This window comes from Lichenostomus cassidix, chromosome 2 (genome assembly GCF_008360975.1).
Source record: "Lichenostomus cassidix isolate B80296 chromosome 2, HeHo_3.0, whole genome shotgun sequence".
Taxonomy (NCBI): domain Eukaryota; kingdom Metazoa; phylum Chordata; class Aves; order Passeriformes; family Meliphagidae; genus Lichenostomus; species Lichenostomus cassidix.
In genome coordinates this window covers 90,909,794-90,933,563 of record NC_139482.1, presented here as the reverse complement: position 1 = coordinate 90,933,563, position 23,770 = coordinate 90,909,794, and the positions used below count along the sequence as shown (strand labels likewise).

General features: G+C 36.0%; 1 protein-coding gene across 1 annotated transcript in view; it reads left to right on the top strand.

The window, feature by feature from the left end:
* The first annotated feature begins 116 nt into the window (after window positions 1–116).
* LOC146441751 (dynein axonemal heavy chain 5-like) overlaps window positions 117–23,770 on the top strand; it is a 152,166-nt gene continuing 128,512 nt past the window's right edge. The window contains exons 1-21 of the mRNA XM_085052340.1: window positions 117–181; window positions 425–611; window positions 3,337–3,437; window positions 4,904–5,092; window positions 5,191–5,265; window positions 7,567–7,653; window positions 8,762–8,833; window positions 9,424–9,525; window positions 10,425–10,611; window positions 11,318–11,483; window positions 11,599–11,692; window positions 12,897–12,995; window positions 14,345–14,526; window positions 16,313–16,432; window positions 17,123–17,324; window positions 18,730–18,825; window positions 19,543–19,716; window positions 19,805–19,894; window positions 20,377–20,532; window positions 21,497–21,636; window positions 23,238–23,389. Coding sequence (XP_084908466.1) covers window positions 449–611; window positions 3,337–3,437; window positions 4,904–5,092; window positions 5,191–5,265; window positions 7,567–7,653; window positions 8,762–8,833; window positions 9,424–9,525; window positions 10,425–10,611; window positions 11,318–11,483; window positions 11,599–11,692; window positions 12,897–12,995; window positions 14,345–14,526; window positions 16,313–16,432; window positions 17,123–17,324; window positions 18,730–18,825; window positions 19,543–19,716; window positions 19,805–19,894; window positions 20,377–20,532; window positions 21,497–21,636; window positions 23,238–23,389 — 2,647 coding nt within the window. The 5' untranslated portion in view covers window positions 117–181; window positions 425–448. The remainder of the gene's footprint in view (window positions 182–424; window positions 612–3,336; window positions 3,438–4,903; window positions 5,093–5,190; window positions 5,266–7,566; window positions 7,654–8,761; window positions 8,834–9,423; window positions 9,526–10,424; window positions 10,612–11,317; window positions 11,484–11,598; window positions 11,693–12,896; window positions 12,996–14,344; window positions 14,527–16,312; window positions 16,433–17,122; window positions 17,325–18,729; window positions 18,826–19,542; window positions 19,717–19,804; window positions 19,895–20,376; window positions 20,533–21,496; window positions 21,637–23,237; window positions 23,390–23,770) is intronic.

Sequence of the window (23,770 nt, the reverse complement as noted above, 5' to 3'; positions counted from 1 at the left end):
CGGGTTTGTGTCGGGGTTGCCATAGCAGCTGCCAGCTGCTCCGAGTGCCGAGGAAAGACCTAAGGTGCCGCAGTCGGCACTCGGTGCCCAGCACTTTCAGCGGGACCTGCGGCTGCAGGAGCTCAGGAAGGAGCTCAACCTTTCCCCCGACGCGTGAGTTCCACCTGCAGCAGACCGGCTGGTGAGAAACTGTAGTGATGCAATTAGAAATAAAGTTTTGGCAACAGGCACCCTTAGAGGAGCTTTTATAATTTTAAAAACTGCTTAGATCTTCTCTTTTTACATCACCGACTGAAAGTAGAGATTTCTTTCCCCCCTTTCCTTGCTAGTCTATCATATTGGTGCTATAACAAGGATAAAAATACTGAAGGTGTCTTTATTTCAATGTTACACGGTCCAGTCATTTTCTGTATTGTTGATTTAGGTCGATTTTTGTGTGGTGGTGCAGATGGAGGAGACTGTGGGAGGTGAAACCAAGTTAGGGGGACAAGATGAGCCCAGTGCCTCTTATGGTCACTCTGCACAGCAGGAATCAGAGCAACTGAGAGCAACACAACTTTCTTCCAAACCCCATATTGATCTCTGCCCACCTCTCATTGCTATTAAAAAAGGTAAGGGAGAAAATAATAAGTACTTCATATTGGCTTTGTATGGGGAAAAAAAAATCCAAGAACGAAATGGGAAACCAATTATTAAGTAGGGTTTTTAAGTTTATATTTACTGGGTGGGTATGTGCTATTCTGTATCTACCAGTGTAGGGGCTGTGTGTGCTGAATGTGCCATTTTCAGCTTTATAAATAAATATGTACATATAAATAAAGAAATGTATTTATGTTTCAATACATGTATGTATTTACAGGGTCATCCACAGTGCAGCTGTGATCCCATAGCAAATTTCATGGTGTTTAATCATAGTGACATAATTTGAACCATTTTTCTGGAATTAAAATGAGTAGTAGTGCACAGTATAATGTACTTTACAGTATGGCATGGTATCTCTTTTCTGGAATATTTTAAGAGTGGTAATAGATTAAAAAGTTCCAAGATTCTTGAACATAGGCTTACAATGACATCAGCCATCTCCCTCTGTGCCTGTGGGTGCAGCCCTTACCTATGTCCACGTTGCATACGTATTCACTGACCTTGCAGAAGAGGATCATAGTAAATAAAATAATAATTAAATAAATATTCATGGCAACTGGGAGAGGTGTGTGAGGTCTGGAGGAAAGCTAATGTCACTCCTGCCTTCAAGAAAGGCCAAAAGGAGAATTAAAGGCTAGTTGGCCTCACCTCTGTCCCTGGGAAGGTGGTAGAGCTGCTAATCCTGGATACCATTTCCAGGCACATGAAGAACAAGAACGTGACTGGGAGTAATCAATATGAATTCACCAAGGGAAGAAATGTGTGACCAACCTCATTTCCTTTTGCAATGATTGATTTGGTAGGTGAGGGGAGTGCAGTTATTATGGTCTGCCTTTTCTTTAGTAAGGCTTTTGACATTCACCTGTAGGGAATTTTTTATTGTTCCCCTTGAGGTAGATTAAAGACACATTTGTGCTGAAATATATATAATAATAATAATAAACAATGTATTGGACAGTCTTAAAACCATAACCAATTCTGTAAGAAGTCTGCAAAGATGCTTCATAAAGCAATTTCTTATATACACTTGCACCAGCACTAGCCCTGTGAACATCAGCATGGAGCACCTCAGCCCAGCCTTGGGTGCCTCCCCCAGCACCACCTCTGCTGCCCAAAGGTAGATTCTGAGCAAGGCATACCGGGATGGCTAAAAGACAAAGCTGTGTCTGTTTCTTATCACCAAAGGAAACTATACTCCCTTCCAGGGGGTTGTTCTGCCTCTGGTATTCCTGCTTCCAGCCAGCTTAACCCCTTCTGCAGCTGGGCCTTCTTGCTCTCTATGCCAGATTGTTCCTGGGTTACAAATTACTGCTGATGAGCAGTTACAATTTAAATTTCCCCTTAGCTCCTGTAAGATCCTCATAGAGAAGCTATTGAAGTGTGGGCTGTCTGAATAGAAAGTGAGATGGATTGAAAACATTGAGCAGACAAGCTCAGAGGGTGGTGATCACAAAGTCTGGCTGGAGCTTACAAGGTAGCGGTGTACCCCAGGGGTCAGTACGGGGTCCAGTCCTGTTCATCATCTTCATTAATGATCTGGATGAGGGGGCAGAGGATACCCTCAGCAAGGCTGCTGCTAACACATAAATGGAAGGGATGGCCAGCACACCAGAGGATTGTGCTGCCACCCAGAGGAACCTCGAGAGGCTGGAGAAAATTCCTGCGCCGGGGGATCGACTGGCCCATGCAACAGTACTATCTGAGGGCTAAACAGCTGGAAAACAGATTGGCAGGAAAGAACCTGAGAGTCCTGGTGGGTACCAAGTTGAACATGAGCTGACCGTTGCCCTTTGTGCCAAAGGAGGTTGATGATACCGTGGGGTGGATGAGGAGTATTGCCAGCTGGTTAAGGGGGTGATCCATCCTCTCCATTCAGCACTGGTGAGGCATTGCCTGGAGTAGGGTGTCCAGTTTTAGTCTCCCCAGTACAAGAGAGTCATGGATATACTGGAAAGAGTCCAGTGAAGTGGCATGAAAATTATGAAGGCAGTGGAGCACTCTCATATGAGGAAAGGCTGAGCTGGGTCGGAAAGCGATCTTGTCTCTGCATGTAAATGTCTGAAAGGAGGGTGTAAAGAAGAGGGAGTCAAACACTCCTCAGTGATGTCCAGTGATGGGACCAGAAGCAATAGCAGAAACTGAAACACAGGAGGTTCTCTCTAAACATCAGGAAAGAATTGGAGCATGACTGAGCACTGGCACAAGTTGCTCAAGGAGGCTATGGAGTCTCCATCCTTTGAGAGACTCAAAAGCCCTATGGAAACAGTCCTGGGCAACTGACTCTAGGTAACCCTGCTTGAGCAGGATTGCTTCCAATCTCAACCATTCTATGATTCCGCATATAATACATATTAATCAGATGAAAAGAGATACAATTTGATGGAAAATTTATATGGAAATCAGTTCTATTAGAATTTTATTTTTAGTCACAATCTTATCATTTATATAAAACAGATTAAACAGTAATTCATGAAAGTTTAGTGAGCTGCTTATAAACATTACTGCACGCTCCAGTGGGGATCCTATTTGCTGCCAATGATGGGACATAAATATGACTTTTTCTGAAAGAAAATATTCTCATTTTCCCCAGTGTGAGAAAAGGTTGGCCAGCAAATATGAAGAAAGAACACTGCAGGTCTTGTAAATGCATTTGTTGTACCTGAATAATTAGAACTTGTAATTTCTTTTAACTAGACATAGAAAGCAAGTATCACAGACATGGAGGGAACCTGAAGACAAGGAGCACTGAGCTAGGATCTGCTGTCACAGGATCATCTTTGACTACTGTTCTTCCGGCAAGTGTTTTTGTTCTAGAATAGGTGGTGATTCAACTTTTGTCTGCTAAATGTTCTTCTATACAGGTTTTTCTTTGTCTTCACTGACAAAATCTTGGTCTAATACTGGAGCATGCTGAGTTCCTTCAGTCCCTGTTAATTGCAAGGAAAAAGGAACAGTGGACCACTGAAAAGTGTCTACAGTGTTAGGTCACTTGCTTTCCGTGCTCACAAAGTATGTTGCTGGGATTTTGGTTTCTTTGATTTTTTTTTTTTTTTTAAATCATCCTTTCTGTGCTGTGATGAAAATAATGTCGGTTAAGAATACTTGAGTAAGGTCATACTTCATCAGGGAAGGCTTTTGCAAAATAAGAGATCTAGCTGTTGACATGGAAACCAGAGATTATAAAAGACTGACATAGATAAGTTGGGACCTACATGGTGAATCAGAATTAGCTTTAAGAGACATCAGAAGAGGTCTAACCAACAACTGCAGATATTCAGACATACTCAGTGTCCTCCTGGTCTCAAAGAGATGCAGGTAGAGACAAGAGTGAGGTAAAATATCCATTCAGAGTCTGGGGTCAGACTAAATGGTTGGAGGCAGAGGTGGAAGATGGCAGGCTTTTTCTTTTTTTAACCCAAGAGTAGGATTGATTAATTACAATTCCAATTAGTGTAGAGTACTGGGAAGTGATGTAATTTATCTTTTTTCTCTCCAGTAAAACCTGTGAGGTACAGAGATAATTCAGACGTTTCCAAAACCAAGATACCATGTATCCCACAGATACTCATGTCAGTGGGAGCTGTATCTAGAGGGAGATTATCAAGGTGGTGACTTATTTACCCAAATCTTTAGTTTTCTATATAGCTTCTGAAGATTTTCTATTGACTTAAAAATGTTATTCACCTCATCTGTTTTCAGTCTTGTTCACACTGATAGGAAGATTTTGAAAAATCCTTTTTCTACATAAATTTCATTCTTTATCATTGTGCTGCTACCTTTATATGATCTGCATATTAATCATCAATCATACATTTGTTTCTGTGGTGACTGATTTCATACTGATTTGTTTTATTTCCTTTAGGGTAATAGCTTGATATTATATAATAAAATGCTGGCAGTATAGAGATTGATCTGGTCCCAAATCTGGAATATGGACATAGAGAAGTTTGGAACCTGGATTCACAAAGCTGAAATAGAGCTAAATTTATATTGTGACCTTAGCCTGGATGCACATTTGGTTCTGAGATCCTGATCTGAAGTTTCAGATATGTAGTTTTCATAGTAGCAGCTTTATACTGACAAATAATTCTGGCCTAACAAGTTAATTTTTACCGTTCTTTTCCTTATACATTCTTGACATGTAATTTTTTAATGTTTCTGCTTGAAGTAGTTCATGACACCAGTTTGAAGATCAACAACATAAAATACAATGCTTAAGTGAGGAAAAATAATCTCTCTACAACAAACTTGTATTTTCTAGACAAGTGTTAAGAAAAATATAGTACTTTCCAGTGAAAGCAGAAAAGAACTAGCCAAGCAAGCCAAAGTAACCAAAGAAGAGAGAAGAGCTCAGATAGATGGAAGACACAGGTATTTGATATCAAGATTAGCAGATGGGATAGACTTGAGTGAGCAGCAAGTGGAGGAGACTGTTATTTCTGATGACAAGGTAAAAACTAAATTATTATTACAAAAAATATTTCCAAAATTTCCAGTCTTTTGAAACTACGCCACAATTGACTACAATTGTAATTTTGTTTTTTTTAGTTTCAACTTATAGAACAATTCTTTGCCCCTAATGGACTTAAAAAGTTGCTCTTCTTTTACCAAGACATACTGCAGGTATGCTTCCATTATTGCCTCTGCAAAAGCAAATTTGCATTTAAAAAAAAAAATTGCATGGCTGTTGCAAAATTCAAAAAATTGTAACAGATATTTTTTGCTATGTATGCCAGTGCGGAAAGACCTTGGATCTTGTTTAAATACTTCTAACTTGGTTTACATGGAAATGGGAGGATTCCTTGTGGCATAGTTGAAAACTGCTCTTGTTTTCACAAAATAGAACTTAAAAATGACCAAGTAGAGTAAAAGTCTAGACTTCAAAAGTTTTAAAGGTAATTGAGACAAACTGTTCACAATATTGAGAGTTTAAAATACTAGTTTAGCTACCATAAGTATTATGGGAGTGGGGGAGCTGTCTGTGTAAGAACCAGTTTGTCTTTTGTCATTGAACTGCACCAACTCCACTATGGAGAAAGCACTCACTCAAGAGGGTGAGAAATTATGCAATTTCTTTCTAAATGAAGGTGGCATCATGTTCAGGTCTGTCCCATTCTGCAGAAAATAAGCTTGGAAAACTATGACTAGAAATCAGGCAGTTGTGGTCCCCAAGATGTATTTTTCTCCCTTTGAGTTTTGAGAAGGAGAAGCTTCTGCTTAAAGAGCGAAATAATTTGTTCAGCTTCCACTGAGTGTGTGTGGTATCAGAAGGTTCTAAGTGACCTTGACATTGTCTAACACAGCTGTTGTGGGCTTTCAGAACTGCTGAAGTCGTTAATCAGTCCTTTCAGATTATGCCAGTGAGGAGCCATGGTAGGGAGAGCTAACTCACTCTCTGGTGGTATTTTGGGCTTGTTGAGGAGAAAAACTGATTGATAATTCTTGATCGTCAGTTAAATGCAAGAATGAATTACAGAATCATTATAGCCTAGATAAATTAAAAGAACTTTTGAGTGTTACTGGAATTGCTTAGAGACTTTGCAAAGCACAGAATGAGCTGTGCTGTCAAAATAGTTTAATCAGTTTTTCGTTTCATTGGGACTAGGCATGCACATTTCTGGGATAAATGTCTTGTTCTCTGACTTAAATCAAGATGAAACTAAAAATCTTGACATTGTTTTCCTTAGCTGACAAGTCAGCAATAGATGCCCAGCCTGGGTTAAATGAAACATTTCATAGCTACATTTAATTTTGTTTCATTTTGACCTTTTTAACCATAAAAAAATTAATTTTGGAGAGTTCTGTTTCAGAATCAGCATAGCATAAAAATGTTTCTGATGTAAAGTGTGAATGCCATCTCTAGCATCCTTCACCACATTCTGATGAGTGAAGAGATCTCATTTATTTGACTGTTTTGTCAACAATGTGATTTCAAACACATTGGACAATTGGAGATTACTCAAGTGCAGTATTAGACATACTTCCCTGTTGTTCTTGGAGAAAAAAAAACCTGGCAAGTAGGCGTGTCCTTATCAAGATTTATTAAAGATTCTTTCTTTGCTGCTTCTCATTTCTTCAGCTCTCTTTTTCACCATCTTAGGTGCACAATATTCACTTGAAACAATGTGTAGGGGTCAGCAGATGTTGATTTGGGGTAGAAGTGTGGGGCCACCACTGTGTATCACAAATCATATGTTTAATCAAGCAGGAGCGGAACACTTGACTTTCTATGAAGAAGGCTCTCCTCAACTGTAAAGAGAAATATGCCTGTAGACTTCTTCCACATTATTTTCTGTCACATTCTTTCATGTTTCAATGGATTATTTTCCAAAATGCATGACACAAAATTAGAGGGAAGAAAGTCTTTATTAGGTTTAAGCTTTTTTGCTGCTTCAAAGAGAAGGGGTTGTGGATACATCTCAGTGGAGAGGGACCAGTGGCAGCAGGGCTTCTCAGAGAGAAAGTTTTTCAGTGATGCATGGTTAAAAAATGGGCAGAAAGCTAAATTTCTTTGCATTGTTGGCAGGATCTAGCTGATGGTGTTGCTTTTGAGTCCCATTCACAATTACATTATGACTTTGCAGACCAAGCATATGATTCTTTCTGCGAAACATTCAGTTTGTTTTTATAGAGGAAGTTGCTCTAGGAAACACTTCAGATTTAATTTAATTATATTGTATGAGACTTTTCCCCCCTTCTTGTTTGATTTTTTTTTTCTGAAAGAATGGGGCTGTGAAACTGTTTACTGGTGACTGCAAGATTCAGGCAAAGCGTATTCTCCAGAGAATGCAAACCTCAAGATTTCTATCTGAGAATTACGAACTGATACAGAATGGGCATAGTTATAATTCACATATTCAAATGAAGTATTTGTATTATGTAGTTTTTATTTTATTAACCTCTTATTTATAATTTAATTGCTAGCAAAAGTCGAATGCATCAACGAGGCCAGATGGGTCAACAAGCAATTTGCCTCAGAAGAAGTTATTTATTACCATGGGTTCCACTGAGGTATGGTTGGAAAAATTCATTAGATGACATTTAAAAAGTAAAATATTGAAAAGGCAAAAAGTTGTGCAGTGTTATACAATTTTTTATAATTCTTGGATTGATATTTAAGTACTTAGTCTCTTTTCTCATAATGCAGGATGTCTCAGCATTTCTGAGCTGATGTTGGCCTTCATCAGTAAAGAAATTGTGATTTAACTATCTGAGAGGAGAGCAGGTCAAATAAACCCTTGTTAAAAAATTGCAGATCCTAACATTTTTTGATGACTGCATGTTGTTTTCCAGTGCTTGTGCACTTCTAGTTTAAAAGTGTCATTTTTCGGTGGTTTTGTATGACCTTTCATTTAATAATACTGCACATTACTCCAAAAATACCTTTAATAAATCTTTTATTTCCTTCAAATTCTTGTAATAACCTCCTCCCTGTAATATCTAAGCATTATTCAACAGCGTATTTGGAGTTGTCATTAAGGTTTTTGATTAATTTTGCTTTTTTCCCATCTCTTTTGGGGGAAATCTGGTCTTCCGTACCATGGTCTTTGAATAAGACATGGCAATGCTTTGGTTTTCGTTTTGGTTGTTGTTGTTGTCATTTTTTTTGGCACCAAAGGGTTTATGTTAACATTGTAATGCCAGAAAAGACATAGCAGAAGAATTCTTTCTTGCTTTCAGGGGAAAAGTGAGGTTCATTCCTCTGCCAGTTGGACCAACTAGAATGACTTTTCACATTTGTGACAGTTACTATTAGGTTTATTATTAGGTTTAATGGATAAATAGATAAAAATAAGCATAATTCAAATACAATAATAGACAATAGCCTACGTCACAAACTCTTCCTGAACTGCATTTTCTTAGTGGAGGTGCAAAACTGAACTGGTCTGTCCCAAAGGGCATTTTTGACATTCTTGTGTCAGACATGGAAAAAAACAGTATTTGATTTGAGAAGGACAGATTTTCAAATATCCTGCAAACAATTCACTACCTTTTTGAGTAATTGATTTTTTACAGTTTTGTTTTCAGCACATTTTTAGGGTAAGTAAATTTTTAAGTAAATTACTTTTGCTGTATACATGTATTCTTTTTAACTGTATGCATTTGGTCCTATTTACAGGACTTTACAGGCACTTGTGCATTTTTCCTAAGGACATCAGATGAAGTTATAACTGCGTCAAATGTCTCCCAGGTCAGGCCAAAATCATGCAGTGCTCAAAGTGTACTTAATATTTTCTCAGACCTTTATTCATGGAACTGGAGTCAGAGAAAAAAATAGGGAATGCTTTCATGAAAATGCCTAGTTGTATGATTAACAGAAGTTCTTTTTCATTAGAGTAAGTATTTGTGATAAAGTAAAATTCTAATGATTTATAAATTAGCTACTGCAATATTATTAAACCCCAAGATTTTAATTATAAATAAAATCGTTATTAATTAGTCATTAAAATATAAATTTTAATGACAATAGGGAATAAAGACCTAAACCAAAAGATTTTATTTTAAGTAATGAGCCTAAATTATGGAAATGCTGCACTTATACTGTATCTTTTAGACTTTTAAAATAAAGATAATTATTGAAACTGACATAAGATTTTCTAGCCTTTCATAGCTTGTCATGTATAGGAAAAGTACTGTAGCAGCCTTTTCTGATTTTCAGAGATACTCATGTTACATAGTTATGGACTGTATGTGTGTCTGCCAGGTATCTAAATTTCACTGAAATAGTATAGTGCTGCAGAAGTTTATATACATGCTGCTAATTTTTGTTTCTTCCCAAAGGAGGTGAATTTTGGCATGTTTGATTGTACTAATGGAAATATCCTTCAGGGCCTGGAGTTTTTCTTGTCTCAGATCATGATACCAGCACTTAAATCCCAACAGGTAATCAAACAATCAGTCTTTTTTCTCAAGAACATGTGGAAGTAAGACATGTTGCTGCTGCAGCTCTGTTTGTCCATCAGTTGGACATAGAAGAGAGGGTATAAGAAGGTACAATATAAGCCTTCATGGGAGTCATGCAATTATAATGGAAATGTTTGAAATTCATGTGGCTGCTGTTTATTTTCAGTCAATAGTGCCAGCTTTAATTATGACAGAGGAGAATATAACACAGCAACCATACTGAGGTAAAACTGTGATGACTCTATGAAAACTAGATTAAACCTGGATTGAAAGAAGTGTCAAGTCCTGGCAGCACAAGAGATCAGTCCATGACTTTATTCCAGAGCGTGGACAGCAAGCACTGATTACATCCAGAATATACAGCTTCTTTGAGTTGTCTTTATTCTGTGGCACTCAAAAAGCATCACAGTTGGTTGTTGCCCCTGGAAGCACACGTTCAGAGGTGGCAAATACAAAGAAGCTCAGTGTCTGTTGAGAATGATGGTGGTGTGTGCTGTTAGCATACCCTGTCATTTTCTCTCCCCAGGAGCAGAAAGGGAGATTAGAGTTTGTTTTCGCTGTTCAGAAGGAGAAAAATAAAACTAAACAAAATACAATTCAGTGTGAAATCAGTGACAGCTGACTTCAAAGTCAAGTCAGAGGGAAGTCAGAGACTTTTACTTCTTAGAACCTCTTGCTTGTTTGTTTCTTCTTGTCTAATGATTAAATCAATGCACACTTTAAAGTACCGATGAGTTTATTTTAAAGGGCATGTTGATAAATCTTTATATACTGTCATGAATAAGAAATACTTTTCTAATGAAAAATACCTTTCGTGGTCAAAAAGCAAAAGAAAACACAACCCTTTTTTTTTTCCCCATAAATCATAAAATAATTAGAACTGGGGAGCTGTGAAAGAAGGCTTAAAGAACAGCCAGATACAAGAGTTTCTGTATTCAGTGGATAAATTTGCGAGTACTTTGTCATCATCTAGACAGAATATAGAAGACAAAATTCAGCTCATAAAAGTGGATATTGATATTTATGTCACAAACTTACAGAGCCCATCTGACTACATAACTGCAAGTGAGTAATTCCTATACCAAAGCAAACACAATGATGCTGTTTATAAAATAAATGGTGTGTCATTAGTAAAAATTTATTTTGAAGAATTAATTCATCTTCCCTGAGCTGTATACATTTTTCTGCTTACTCTTGCCAGGTTTCTGATTGTATAATTATAAACCCATCAATCATTTGCCCATATTTAGTTTATAGATCTTAAAGAATTAGGTAGTTGCTTGATATATCATGCAAGCAGTTGTCTGTACCCCTCCTAGTTTACTAGCCAAGAGTGAGGCCATATACTAGTGTGTGTATGCTATTCACTTTCTTTGATACTGGGAAAATCCTATCCAATGTTGGCTGTCTCTGAGAATAAAAACAGATGTATTTATAAAAAAATACTTATTTACATATATGTTTTTTTAAGAAAAGGAGTAGCTATGTCTCTTTCAACAACAGCTTTCTCCCATTGCGTATGAACTCACTGTATTTCTAACTGTTTCCATTGTAAAGGATATGCAATAGTAACAGAGTAGGTAGCTAGAAGTATTATATGTGATCATCTTGTTGTCACAGTTTTAATATTTTCCTGCTGGTCGGTGATTCAAATATACTGAGTTTACGTAGTCTCAGATTATGTTTGACAAGAACATTGTGCTTCTGTAGTTTAAATTTCTGTATTTATTTCTTGGTGCTTTTAAAACTGTCCAATTCTATGATTTTGAAGGCACTAACACAGAGGTCACTGAGAAACTTGAAGAAGTGGTCTTGATTTGGACCAAACAGATCAGACAAGTTTTAGTGGAGAGTGAACAAATAAGAAGAGAAGCTGATGATGTTGGTCCATCTGCAGAGCTGGAGCATTGGAAGTCAAGAATGTCATCATTTAACAGGTCAAATCCCTGCATTATTTCTCACAGTCTTAAAAAAATTATTCAAAAAAACCCCCAAAAAACAGTGTGAACTTCCATTCCACAGAGAGTATTAAATATGTTTCTTTCTTCAAAGCCTTTTAGATGAGATCAAGAGTTCAAGAGTAAAGAAAATTATAAGTATTCTTCAGGCAGCAAGATCAAAGACATTAAAGCAGTGGAAAGAACTGGTAATTACTACTTTCTAATTTAAAATTTTGAATTATTGCAATACTATATTTGTAATAGATACAGAACTGAACACAATGCTAAAAATAAAAATAGCTTTGAGTGTTTATGCTGGTTTTGTACTGTGGTTTATTATGCATTTGTTGGAACATATAGCATCAATGATTCTGAAATTAAATGGATAACTTGAAAAGAAGTCACTGCTTTTGTAATATGTCTTTCATTAACACAATAGATGGAATGATTGTGTGAAAGTAAAGCAGTGCAGCAATACAACGTTTTTCAGTCTCTCACAAGCTGAACCCTGCGCAGGCCAACTGTAGAGATGTCTCAAAGTCCATTATATTGCTTTGAGAGTTGTTGAGAGCTGACTTTTAGTGGCATAACTGCTACTTCATATAAGTGGATATCTTTAATGTAAACTTAGAAGTCAAAATCATAGAGAAGACAGAAAATAAGCTATAGACCATGTACAGTCAGTCAGACTACCCATCCCCAAGAATGTCGGTCTTCTATTGCTTAAGAAAATATTCTACAGTTTTTAAAAAAAAATGGAAAACCAGTATTACCTTACTGCATTTTTAATTTTGTGATTATGGCATTTACAGACTTTTATAGTAAAAGGAATTTGGATAAAAGTGTACAGAGCCAGTACAAGCCAAGGATGATGAATTACATTTCTTTCTTCCTACAAACTACCCCACAAAGTACTGGATGTTCCACTGACATGAGCATAAGGATACACAGGTGTTAGTTGTGAACTCATTTTCACTAATAAGTGTTCATCAAACAGTGTTGGGAAACACCCTGGTACATTACAGGGATCTTGTCTAAATTCTGCAGAATGGGCACTGTGCTGAAACCATTCTAAAATCTAGGTTGTATTATCAGAATCACGCTACTGTACTTCCATGAGGAGGGAAAAGCTTTGGGGTCTAAGTAAGAAATTCCTTTAAGCCACGTCCAAAATGTTGCTGACCTCCTGGAAGATCTTACCAACTTTTGCATGTAAAAGCAGTTATTTCTTATGCAAAAAATAAATAGCTTTCAAAAAAGCTGTTATTAAAAAAAAAAAAGCACTTCTGTGGGAAAATGTTTGCAAGATGGAATCGTAGTCTTCTGGTAGCATGCACTATAAAAGAAAAAGAGCCTGTTCAGAAATTTTTCACAGTAATAATTCTATTTCTTTTTTTTCTCTCCCTTCAGGATGGTAGAATAACAATTGCTGCCAATGAAGCTAAAGACAACGTGAGATATTTATATACATTGGATAAATTTTTTGGTCCACTTGCCAATGCTTCACCTGTAAGTACTGTAAAGGCACTTAATGTGAAATTCAGAAACGAAAGGAAGGGCTTTGATTCTTTTACTTAATTATTAGTGGACAACTTAACTCCTCAGGCATTAGTGAATTGAGCTTACTGATTTTGAATTAGCCAGAGATAATAATAATAATAATAATAATAATAATAATAATAATAATAATGGGTTTTTGTGTAGGAATTAGTTATCATTCCAGAAGATAATTGAAGGGTGTGAAAAACTAAGCATCAGATTGTGTTTTTCCTGACCCAGTAATGTGCTGAATTGCCTTTGTGAGCTTGGGTCTTACATATGGTACCTCTTCCTTCCTGCATGCTTTAGTTAGAAGTTACTTGTGAGTGTTTTATTGCAAAAGTCATGAAATGTTAAACATTTGGTTGAGCTGAAATTGGTCAGCTTCCACTTATTTTACAAGTTAAAGCTGTTTCTCTTGTAGGTGGCACTGTCATCCTGGTTGATAAAACTTATTTTCATAACCATATGGGTCTCAGAGTTAATTTTTTGAAGTGAGAACATGGAGTTTGAATATACAGCCACTAGACAAAATTGTCTAAGCTTGCATAGTTCAGAACATTTACACATAATCCAGCTGGTAACAATTTCTGTAAATCACATGGTAAAAGCTTGATCTCTTTTGAATCCATTGTGCTATTTTACACTGCTCTTTTTCTGCAAATATCCACTGTTTGGCCATATTTGACTTGACTTTTAGATACCATACTTTCTTTATCCTTTTCTAGACCAGTCACTATCTCTTGTTCTGGGTTCCCAGTGTATCTGGTTTGCATGCGTTTCTGTGAAATCTCTCTGTGGGAGAGACAACTCTACAGTTCAGTGTCCAGTAAGAATGAGATTATTGTTGCCTTGCCTCCCACTTCAGGATTTCTGTTCTGTACAGATCTAGGCAAAGTGAACAAATGCCAACTTTTTTGTTATCCTTCCTACAGCAGTCCATCTCTTTTCTAGCTGTCTCTTTTCTAGTGTCTGACCTCTTTTCCTGAGGTAATATGTTCCTCTGCAAAGCAGGCTACAGCACCTTCATATACCAGAGGCCATGGCCAAGCAGAGTACAGCCTCTGGTTTTCCTGTGGGAAATCTCACTCTGTAAAAGACCTAATCATTTATTCATTACCCTTTTCCCACATTTTTGTCTTGCTCATAGTGTGATAGGTCCCTGCAAGTGAACTGGATGGTCCACTTAGTAATGACGTATCTACAAGAACATGAAAAGACGTCCGCTAATAAATAAGTTCCCAGAGCTGTCACATTTTCCACTGTGTTAAATTTCTGGAAATTCAGATTGCTGACCTTCCCATTCTTTGATGTTATAGGTAACAGTGATGGAACACATACCCAGTTTAATGAACACTGTCTGTATGATCTACTGTATATCACCGTACTACAACACGTCAGAACACATGACATCCCTGTTTCTCAAAATCACCAATCAAATGATTAACACATGCAAGACCTATCTATGTGAAGGTGTTTCAAAAATCTGGGACCTGGACAGGTGATAGAATTTTAATAATTTCATTTTCTGTTGTTGACAGTAGAAGTAATATTACAGATTAGTCATCAAGATTATTAATAGGTAAATTTACATAGCCCTTTGTCCTCCTACTAGGCACTGATTCCTATGTTAATTTTAAATTGGTAACTACTAATTTTGTAGAATTAAGTACTCTGCAAAAACAAATTTACTATGTGTTGTGAAAAAAACCTGTTATTGGAAACCATGTAATAGATACTAGTATACAACAATTGATATATTGTCCATGTGGAGTTTTTTTTAGAGCAAAACACAATAAAGATATTTGAACTGGGAGCTGAAATTCTTCATAAAAAAGCTCCAAGGACAGACTGGCAAAGTACCATCCAAGATTTATTTTTTGCTGTTACTGGACATGAAAGTCAGTTTAGGGAAGGGGACAATATATAGCAGGACCAAAATCACAATTCAATTGTATTGTGGGACATTTCAGGGAAGGGATGCTTCCCTGAAATTCCCTAGCTGCTCCACAGCCACTTGTCCAAGTGCTACACTCAGGATAAATGGAAGCACAGAGGTGTTTTTATGAAACTTAACCATCAGGTAGTGAATGCTGATGTCACTGGCAGAACACATGTAGCTGAAGGATGAGAAGTGCACATAACATAGGAAGAACACATACTATAAGAGCAGGTCAATTATTTTCATGCAAAAAAAGAAGTGTGAAACCACAGAGAGAAGTTAAGATGAACATGATGTGAAGTTGCCAGCTAGAAAATTAATAATTGGAATTGTCTCACTGGAATAAGATTATAGCTATTGACATGAAAAGGAAAAGGTGTTACAAACTTCATCAAACCAGATGGTCAGCATGTTGGCTTAAATTCCAACCAAGTCAAAGGTGACACTGAGCTAATAGGCTAGGAGACATAAAAGTGAATCTAACAATTTTGATTCCTCATATATTTAGGTGTGGATAAAAGGAATTTTTCACAAATTACTTTTAGTCAATTAAGTACTGGCTATGTTTATTCTCAAGAATTAATGTCAATACAAGTAGAATACTTTTTCTTTGTTTATTCTAGCCAAATTTATTTTTGAGACATTCTTTTCATTTACTTAATTGCTCCCACTATCCCTTCAAAAGTTTTTCTCTGGCCCAGTTAATGGTTTCAGCCTGTAAATTTGACTACCATTTTAATTCTTAGTGATCTTTTGGAAGATGAAAGACAAAGCCAAAGTGGAGCAACAGCCCTGGGTGAATGACTGTGTATCTCATGTGTAGTGGTACCTCAGGCTTAATGAACAACTGTGTTTCAGATGTAATTATCTGTGGCCTTAGGAACTAAGTTCTTCCTGGTATATCTTTTTAAAGAAACAAGACTCTCCTCATGCTTATTTTAGTGTGGAAAAAAACTTCTCCAGTCTTGTCTGGTTAGAAAGAAAACAAAGAAACAACCAAAGGAAAACTTACCAGCAGTACTCAGTGCAGGAGATGACAAATAGAAAAACTGCAGGCATTCACTAGCCAGCAATAGCCTGATATACATCCTTTGTGGACTATGCCATGAAAGTTCTGGACTGATGACAACAAAACCTAAGCTAAAAATATCCAGTCTAGATAGCAGGTTTAAGTAAAAAACTTTTAAAGTAAACATCATATTTTGAATGTTTTCATGTAATGTATAATTTTGTGTTCTTACTTTGCAAAGTTGCATATTTGACTGAAATATTTTATTTTTATTTTTATTTATACTCTTTTGAAGAACTGAGGATGATTTCCTGTCTTCTGTATTTTCTTCCTCAGGCAAGAGTTGCTAAAGAGGATACAACAATGTGTTACCCTCAAAGAAAAGTACCAAACATCTTTTCAGAAAATTAGGGAGGAGCTTAAGGAAAATCCAAGCAAAAGGCAACTTGATATCAGGTAAATAATTCACTCCAATATTGAATCATATTTATGTGTACAATTTATAAATGAGATGTTATCATATCTGCTGGCTAACAGAAAGGCTAAATACTCAGTTAAAATGAAGTACTTATTTTAATCAGAACATGACCTTGCAGAGTAGGTTTTTTATTTTTATTCAAAAATAAACCAGGTTTTTGCCAGTCACTTGTTGATTCAGCAGATGTCCAAGAGAACTTCAGGGGAATTTATGCATTTATTAATTGAATACAAATGTGTATGCATGATATGGAACCCTAACAAATTTGAATCATGAATGTAAGTGAAAACACTCTCAGGGAATTCAGTCAGCTTTGAGCTGGGATCTCTATCACAATGCCAAGGGGTGTTTTACCTGCATTGGCTGTTAAAGCATGGGGCATTTCTTGATATCATGCATTCACATTTTCATCTCCTGAAAATGTCTTATTTAAAAGAGTTAATCCTGTGAAATGTGGTAAATTACTTTAACTGACATATGTAAGGATTAAGCATTTTCTGGTTTATATATATTAGTTTAATATTTTTTTGTTGATATGCAATCATTACAGTGTGATCTTTTATTTTTTTGGTCTGAAACTTGATAGGAGCTCTGGTAGAATATGTGAGGGTTAAAAAATGTTGCGAACAGATTTTCACAGCAATTCCTCTCTTTTTTTTAATTGTTAGTGAAAATTATATATTTGGAAAATTTGATACATTCTGTAAACGTTTGGAGAAAATTTCAGATATGAGCAATACTATGGAAAGCCTTTTAGAGCTCCAGTGTATAAAAATAGAAGGCATTGAAGAGATCACTACTCAATATCAGAGCATTGCTACAAATACCAAATCCAAAGAGTATGATGTTCTGGATCTTAGGAAAAAAGAGGTACTTACTTTCAGCATTTGTGTGAAAATCACTGTGTTAATTCTGTGCTTTCCACTGGAGTAATGTAAAGAATGTTGAATATTATAACAATGCATCTATTATTTTGCTGTAACAATAATACCAATACACTCATATCTTTTAATACTATTTGAAAGTGTTAGGTAATTTTTTTTTTTTTTACTTCAAATGTTTTTGTCAACTTTTTGTAAACTAGGTTTTGTGTGATAGGTAATGCTACAAATAATTTTTCCTAAAATTGATTGTTTTGAGATGCATATATTTTGAAATGCAGAGTGAAAACTGTTTAGGTATGTTAATACATAAAATACAGTTTGTCTAATTATAAGTGTTACTCAGTATTATTAAAAATAATAGTAATGGCAGTATTATAGCAAAGTTAGTAAAGGCACATAATTGCTTTTAGAGGGAGAAGGAAATTATATCACTCCCAGTGCTGAACAGAGTGACAAATATTGAAGTGGTTTTTCAAATGCTTCGGTCTCATGTTTTAATAGAATGAGCTGGAATTGAGCTGCTTTTTTTGAGCTACAGCTTATTTGGTTTTCAGAGTTAATGTCTCACAATAGAAGTTCTAGAATTGTTGACTTACTCTCCTGCCTTCCTGAACTAAAACTTGCCACTGTCATTAACTTTCCTTTAAACATTTAACTCTGGAGTACTTTTGGCTTTCTTCTGACTGTTTGATGGCTTGTGTTTCTCTAATACTTGCTTTGTGGTTCGTTGTTTTTTTTTTCTGAAAGAGAGCATTTACAGTTCACTGGAATTTGGAGGGGTTAAGAAATGGTGTGGCTTCTCTACACTGAAATGTTTGGAGCAATATCTTTTATGGACTTGTCTTCCCAAGCTTGTGTAGTGCTCTCTTTGAGAGAAGTCTACACTGAACTCCTTTTGTTAGGCCATCAGTATTTTGGACTTCAAAGAAAAACTGTTACAGATCATTACTCAAATTACTTCTAGGAGCTGCCAAATTTGGTAATAACCTCCCTTAGTCTGTAAGGTGCTCTAGAGAGCCTGCCAGTTTGCTCACCTTTGGTGGGTTTCAGAGCTGAGCACTCTCCTGTGGCAGTGCTGCAAGCAGCTGGTGATTGTTCTCTGTTTTCTCTGATGAGGTTATGAGATTTCCTTGGCCTGTCCGTGTTCCTCTGTGCTTCTCTATCATGAAGATGAGGCTTTAATAATTTAACCTAACACTGCACATGTTTTGTTTGCTTTGCTTAGAGTGTAAATGCCTTTGTTGCTGATGTTGTTCCTGTTCTTTTTAATTCAGTGCTGAACACATGCATTGGGCAGATAAAGCAAATTCCCAAAAAGCGTCAGAGAAAGAATTTTGTACAAAATAAAAGCAGCACTATATATATTTATTTTTCTTTTGCTCTTATTCTAGTTTGAAAAAGATTACCTTGAATTTAAGAACCAAATTGCAGCATTGTATGAATCTTTACAGGAATTTGTGGATTCCTGGTTTGAGAAGACCTTAACTGTAAGTAAGGTTGCAAATGCAAACCCCTTCCTCTGGTGCTCAGAAAGTCTGGGTACTCATAGCTCCTACTAAGCTCTTTCATTACTGCCAGTCTTCTGTACTGTGCTGGTGGCTGCATAAGACAATGTTGGAGGACATCAAGCCTATTACAAATGTCCTAAAAGGTGCTTGCAGAAGTGCTGGGAAGTAATGTTCATTCTTACTTGGTGCCAAGTTTATTTTCCATCTTTCCGTACTAATTTTATAGCTCTATATTTTGAAGTTTATTTATTTTTCTTCATCCTGGTGTTCCCCATCTTTCCTGTTGCATTTCAAAGTTATTCCTGTTTGATTGGCAGGAATAATTAAATAATATCTGCCACCTGTTTCCTTAATGTCAGTAATGTTCATTGGCTCAGGCCCTGATCATGATATGAGATGTTAATGAAGTGTGAGTAAAGGTGCAGGTGTTCTACCACAACTGTTTGCTGAAAACAAAAGAGTGAGGATTTGAGCCAGAAAATACCCAGGCTGTAGTGGTATCAGTTTCCTGGTTCATACAAGGGTAAGTACATAATGTATGAAACAAAATACAGAAGTAATATTCACAAACTTGTCTGGATGGACTCTTTGTTTCTTAGAAAACAACTTGCAAATTTACATAGTGTGTTCTAAATTAATAAAATAGCTTAGGAACAATGACTTCCTGAACTGTAAATGTTCCATCTTCCTTTTTAGACTGAACAGATGGTGGGATTTCTGATGAAGCTTGAACGAATAGGAGAAAATAATATTGATCTCAATGAGAAGTATGCCATGGTTCTTCAAAAGTACAGCCAAGACTTGGAGTTTTTTCAAAAACTCTATCAGAAGGAAAAGGAAAATCCACCTATACCACGTAATATACCACCAGTAAGAATGAAGTAAATGAGTGAGAAAAATTACTTCTTGACTGTTTTTAAGTTAATGAAAATATAACCTTATATATTCTGTGTTTTAGGTAACAGGGAAGATTATGTGGGCTCAGCAGTTATTCAGAAAAATTGACCATCCAATGACATTCCTTAAAAAGAAAACCACACTTCTGAAGGTTGGAAATTGGCAGAGGAGGATTTATGCTACACTTTCAACGATGTTATTAACAGCCACATTATTTACTTGTATACTTCTACACTCACTTGTCTAGCAGCTTGTATCCAAGCTCATCCAACAGTAGGACCTCAAACGCTTCATGAAAGATTCTAATCTGTTTAGCTTTCTCAGTGGGTCCTTAGTACCTTGTATGGGTCATAGAATAGACTTTGTTTTGTGGGCAAGTTTGGGAGGAAAAATTAGGAAAAGAGTTATGTTGATTAGAGCAGCTGAATACTGCTTAATAATTGAATTCCTTAATATATTGCTATGTTTCTGTGTCTTATCTTGTCTCTAAAATAGCATAATTTAGAGATTTTTATTAATTTTTTTCCTGGAGAGGAAAAGCCTAGTGGAGGGCCTTTCTACTGTGTTAGATTCATCGAATTGTGTTAAGTGTTTGCTTTTTATTTATTTATTTATTTATTTATTAAATTGCAGACACTGGAAATGAAAAAAGTTATTAAGAACTACAATAAAATGGCTGCAGTTCTTTTGGAATTTGAGCTTATTTATCATAGGGCCTGGTGCAGGTTTGCTGACCAGGCGAGGAATGCTCTGTGTGCTTCCTTACTTGTCAGGCACCCAGAAACCAAGGTAAATATGATTTATTCTTTGTATTACTGTTACATGATGTAGTATTACATAGGCTACTTTAATCATATCACTGATAGACAAGAAAGCATTAAAATAACCTAAATAAGTTAAAAAATGAGGTACTTAGGTTGGAATATTTTTTCCTTTTTGTGTATATTTATGATATGTCTCATCGTGTCCCTTCTTCATAAGGCTTTTCTCTTATTCAGGGTTTAAAAAAAGCAGTCTCCAGCAGATACATATCTACACTGACTTATCTACATTTTTTAGATGTTGTGTCCTTGTTTATTTTCTATGTTAACCAAAATTTTAGTCAACGAAGGAATTTTTTGTTATATCATGGTCTTTTCTGCAGTGATCAATATCACTGGGTTGAATATATTGCAGTAATTCATTAATTTGCTTTCCAAACTGATTGCTGAGACAGAAAATCTTATCATTCTTACTTCACAGACTTTTTTTTCTACTGTAGTGCAGAGAAATTATGGCTAAAATGTGACATTTTTTGTACTAATGATTCTGTAATGGACAACTAGAATGTAGTTTTCAAATTTATGTAGCATCTTAATAACATTTATTACCCCCAGAAGTGCAGAGATTAACCTTCACAGTATTTCTCTCTAGTTACAAAAGGAAAAACTGAGAAAGCCAAAGAAAAGGCAAATTAGCTTCCACAGAATATAGCTGCAGAACAAGAATTAAACTTGGGAAGTCATGGGAGCCAAGTGGTTAGGGCACAGTGAAGGAGTCACAAGAAATTGAAATCAGTGGAAGATATTGGTTAATTAACACTTTGGGAAACCCATATGTTTGTAGGAGGTTGAAGAAAAAATATGGGTATCTATTTTAAAAATCTTCTCCAGTCTGAAGGAGATTAATTTCTCTTTACATGATCCAGTTATGTACATATAACTACCAAACTTGTGTCTTATTTTCTCTTTCTTTTTTTCACTATTACATGAAGGAAATATTTGTAAACTTAGACCCAATGGTCCTGGAAGTACTTTATGAGACAAAATACCTGAGAAAAATGCATTTTGAAGTTCCAGATGTTGTCCTTGGCTTGTGTGCAGTTGAAGAACAGATTAAAAGACATCAAAGGGAGTGAGTGAACACATTTGTATTTGTTTCTCATCTGCAAATGGGAATCCCTACCTTTAAGTCTGTTGCATATATTGCTTTTGATTTATTATAATTTTTCTCTTTGATGGAGTTTAATTGAATTTCAATTGCTTTCCCCTGCATTTCCACATTAACATGCAGTTCATCCTATTTACAGGCATATTTCATTACCTGGAAAAGCCTACATGTTTGTTTTGTTATTTCCACAGCTGCTCGCTAAGTGGAGCTTCTGGGTACTGCTAAGGCATCTATGCACTGTGACATAGGGATTTAACTCCAAAGTATTACAGTTAACATCAAAAGCTTTTTTTTCCTGTTAGAAAAACAATCTGGGATCTACCACTTGAATACAGCACAACCACCTAACACATCACCTAAATGATAACCTGGTCTTTCATGCTGAATATCTAAAATAATTTTGTTGATTTAAAAGAATTTCTGTTTCCTGTAACAGTGGAAATCTCTGCTGCAAGAGTTCTTTCATTGATAGGGTTGCTCATTGTTAATTCTAGAATTCTCTAAATAGAGATGTTGTCTTAAAAAAGCAATGCTTTGTGAGGAGTGTTCTTTAGTTCTTAATTAGAATTGGACAAAAAGGGACAAAATTTAAAGAGTTTTTTAAATACTTCAACCGCTCCTTGCTTTTTCTTTTGTTGAAATTTTCACACTTTGACTCTTACAATGACACATTTTTCATTGATTTTCTGTGGAGTGTTAAAGGACAACTAACAATAAATTTTTAATACGCAAGACAAATTCTGTGTGCAACAGACCTCCAAAAAGCAACAGCCTCAAATTTTGCCATGCAACAGGAAAACAAAGTTCAGAAAATATTTGCAATATAAAAAAGAAAACCAAACTTACCTTCTAGTCCAAAAAAGACTTCATACTGACTCCCCAAGCAAGGAAGAAATATTTTGATTAACAACATCTGAAAAATAGTTCTGGGTATATTGTGAATGGTATTTCTCAGTATATGTTTTTTATCAGTGATGTCTAAAGTCATAATTTTAATCTGGCACAGAGCACAGCTATTGCTTTTTTTATTGCAGCAGCAGTTCTTGTAAGGAACCCATTATTTATCTGACCTTTGAATGATATTTCCCTCTAATTCTTGTTTATGCAGTTTCTTTGTGTAGCTCCATTTTCATGGAACTATATTGGTAAGCCTTGATTTAGAATTTGGACTCTTTTTATTTGGGATTCGGCATTCTAAGTGGTTTGTATGTAGCTTCTCTTGTAAGCAGTGTCATTTCATTTTCGTGAGATGGGAAGAAGGAAACAAAAATGCCATGTTTTCAATTTCCTGTTTCTATTTTTTTTTAATTGTAGTTAATTTTTCTTGGCATGAAATTCTCTAAATTGATCACAGTCACTTTGCTGGAGGTACTTATTTCTTCAGTCTGGTTTTGCTGTTGGTAAGGACAAAGAAGCCTGGTTGGAATTAGGAAGGGCTGGGAAGAGTTCTTATTTTTAAGATGGGATCAGAACTTGCAAATCTTATTGACAGAAAATGAATCCAAATTTCTGTGTGTTTCAGATACCTGAATTAAGCACATTATAAACATGATTGTGTCTTTCAGACTCCAGAACTTGTTGATCAGTTACAAGGAACATCTGAATAGGATCCCTGTTGTGCTGAAACCACTGATGAAGCCATTCATAGAACAAATTGAGGATGCCCTTACTCCAGGCCTGCTGCAGCTGTCATGGATTTCTTTGGACATCAATAAATGTAGGAAGTATGAGCAGAAGTGCTGAACTGTTGATACTGTTAGGTCCCTGCATTCATTTTTATTTCTCTGTGAAAAATGTGTTTGTGGACTGACCTCTTCACTGTAGGTAGATAATTTTAGCCCAACTGCTACAAGAATGTGAGACAAGAGAATGGCCATGGGTGTTTTAATAATATCTTTTCTGTAAAAAATGTTAACTTATGCCAAACATCCTAAAAGTGACATGTCTGAAATCAAGGTTGGCGATTTCTGCCCAAATCCTAATTTTTTTTCCAAGAAAACATTTTTTTATTAGGCATTGAGATTTTCTGCACAACCAGTAAGACACAACCTTAACCCTATCAAATACAGCATAAAATTGATTAATAGTTGTGGAAGTG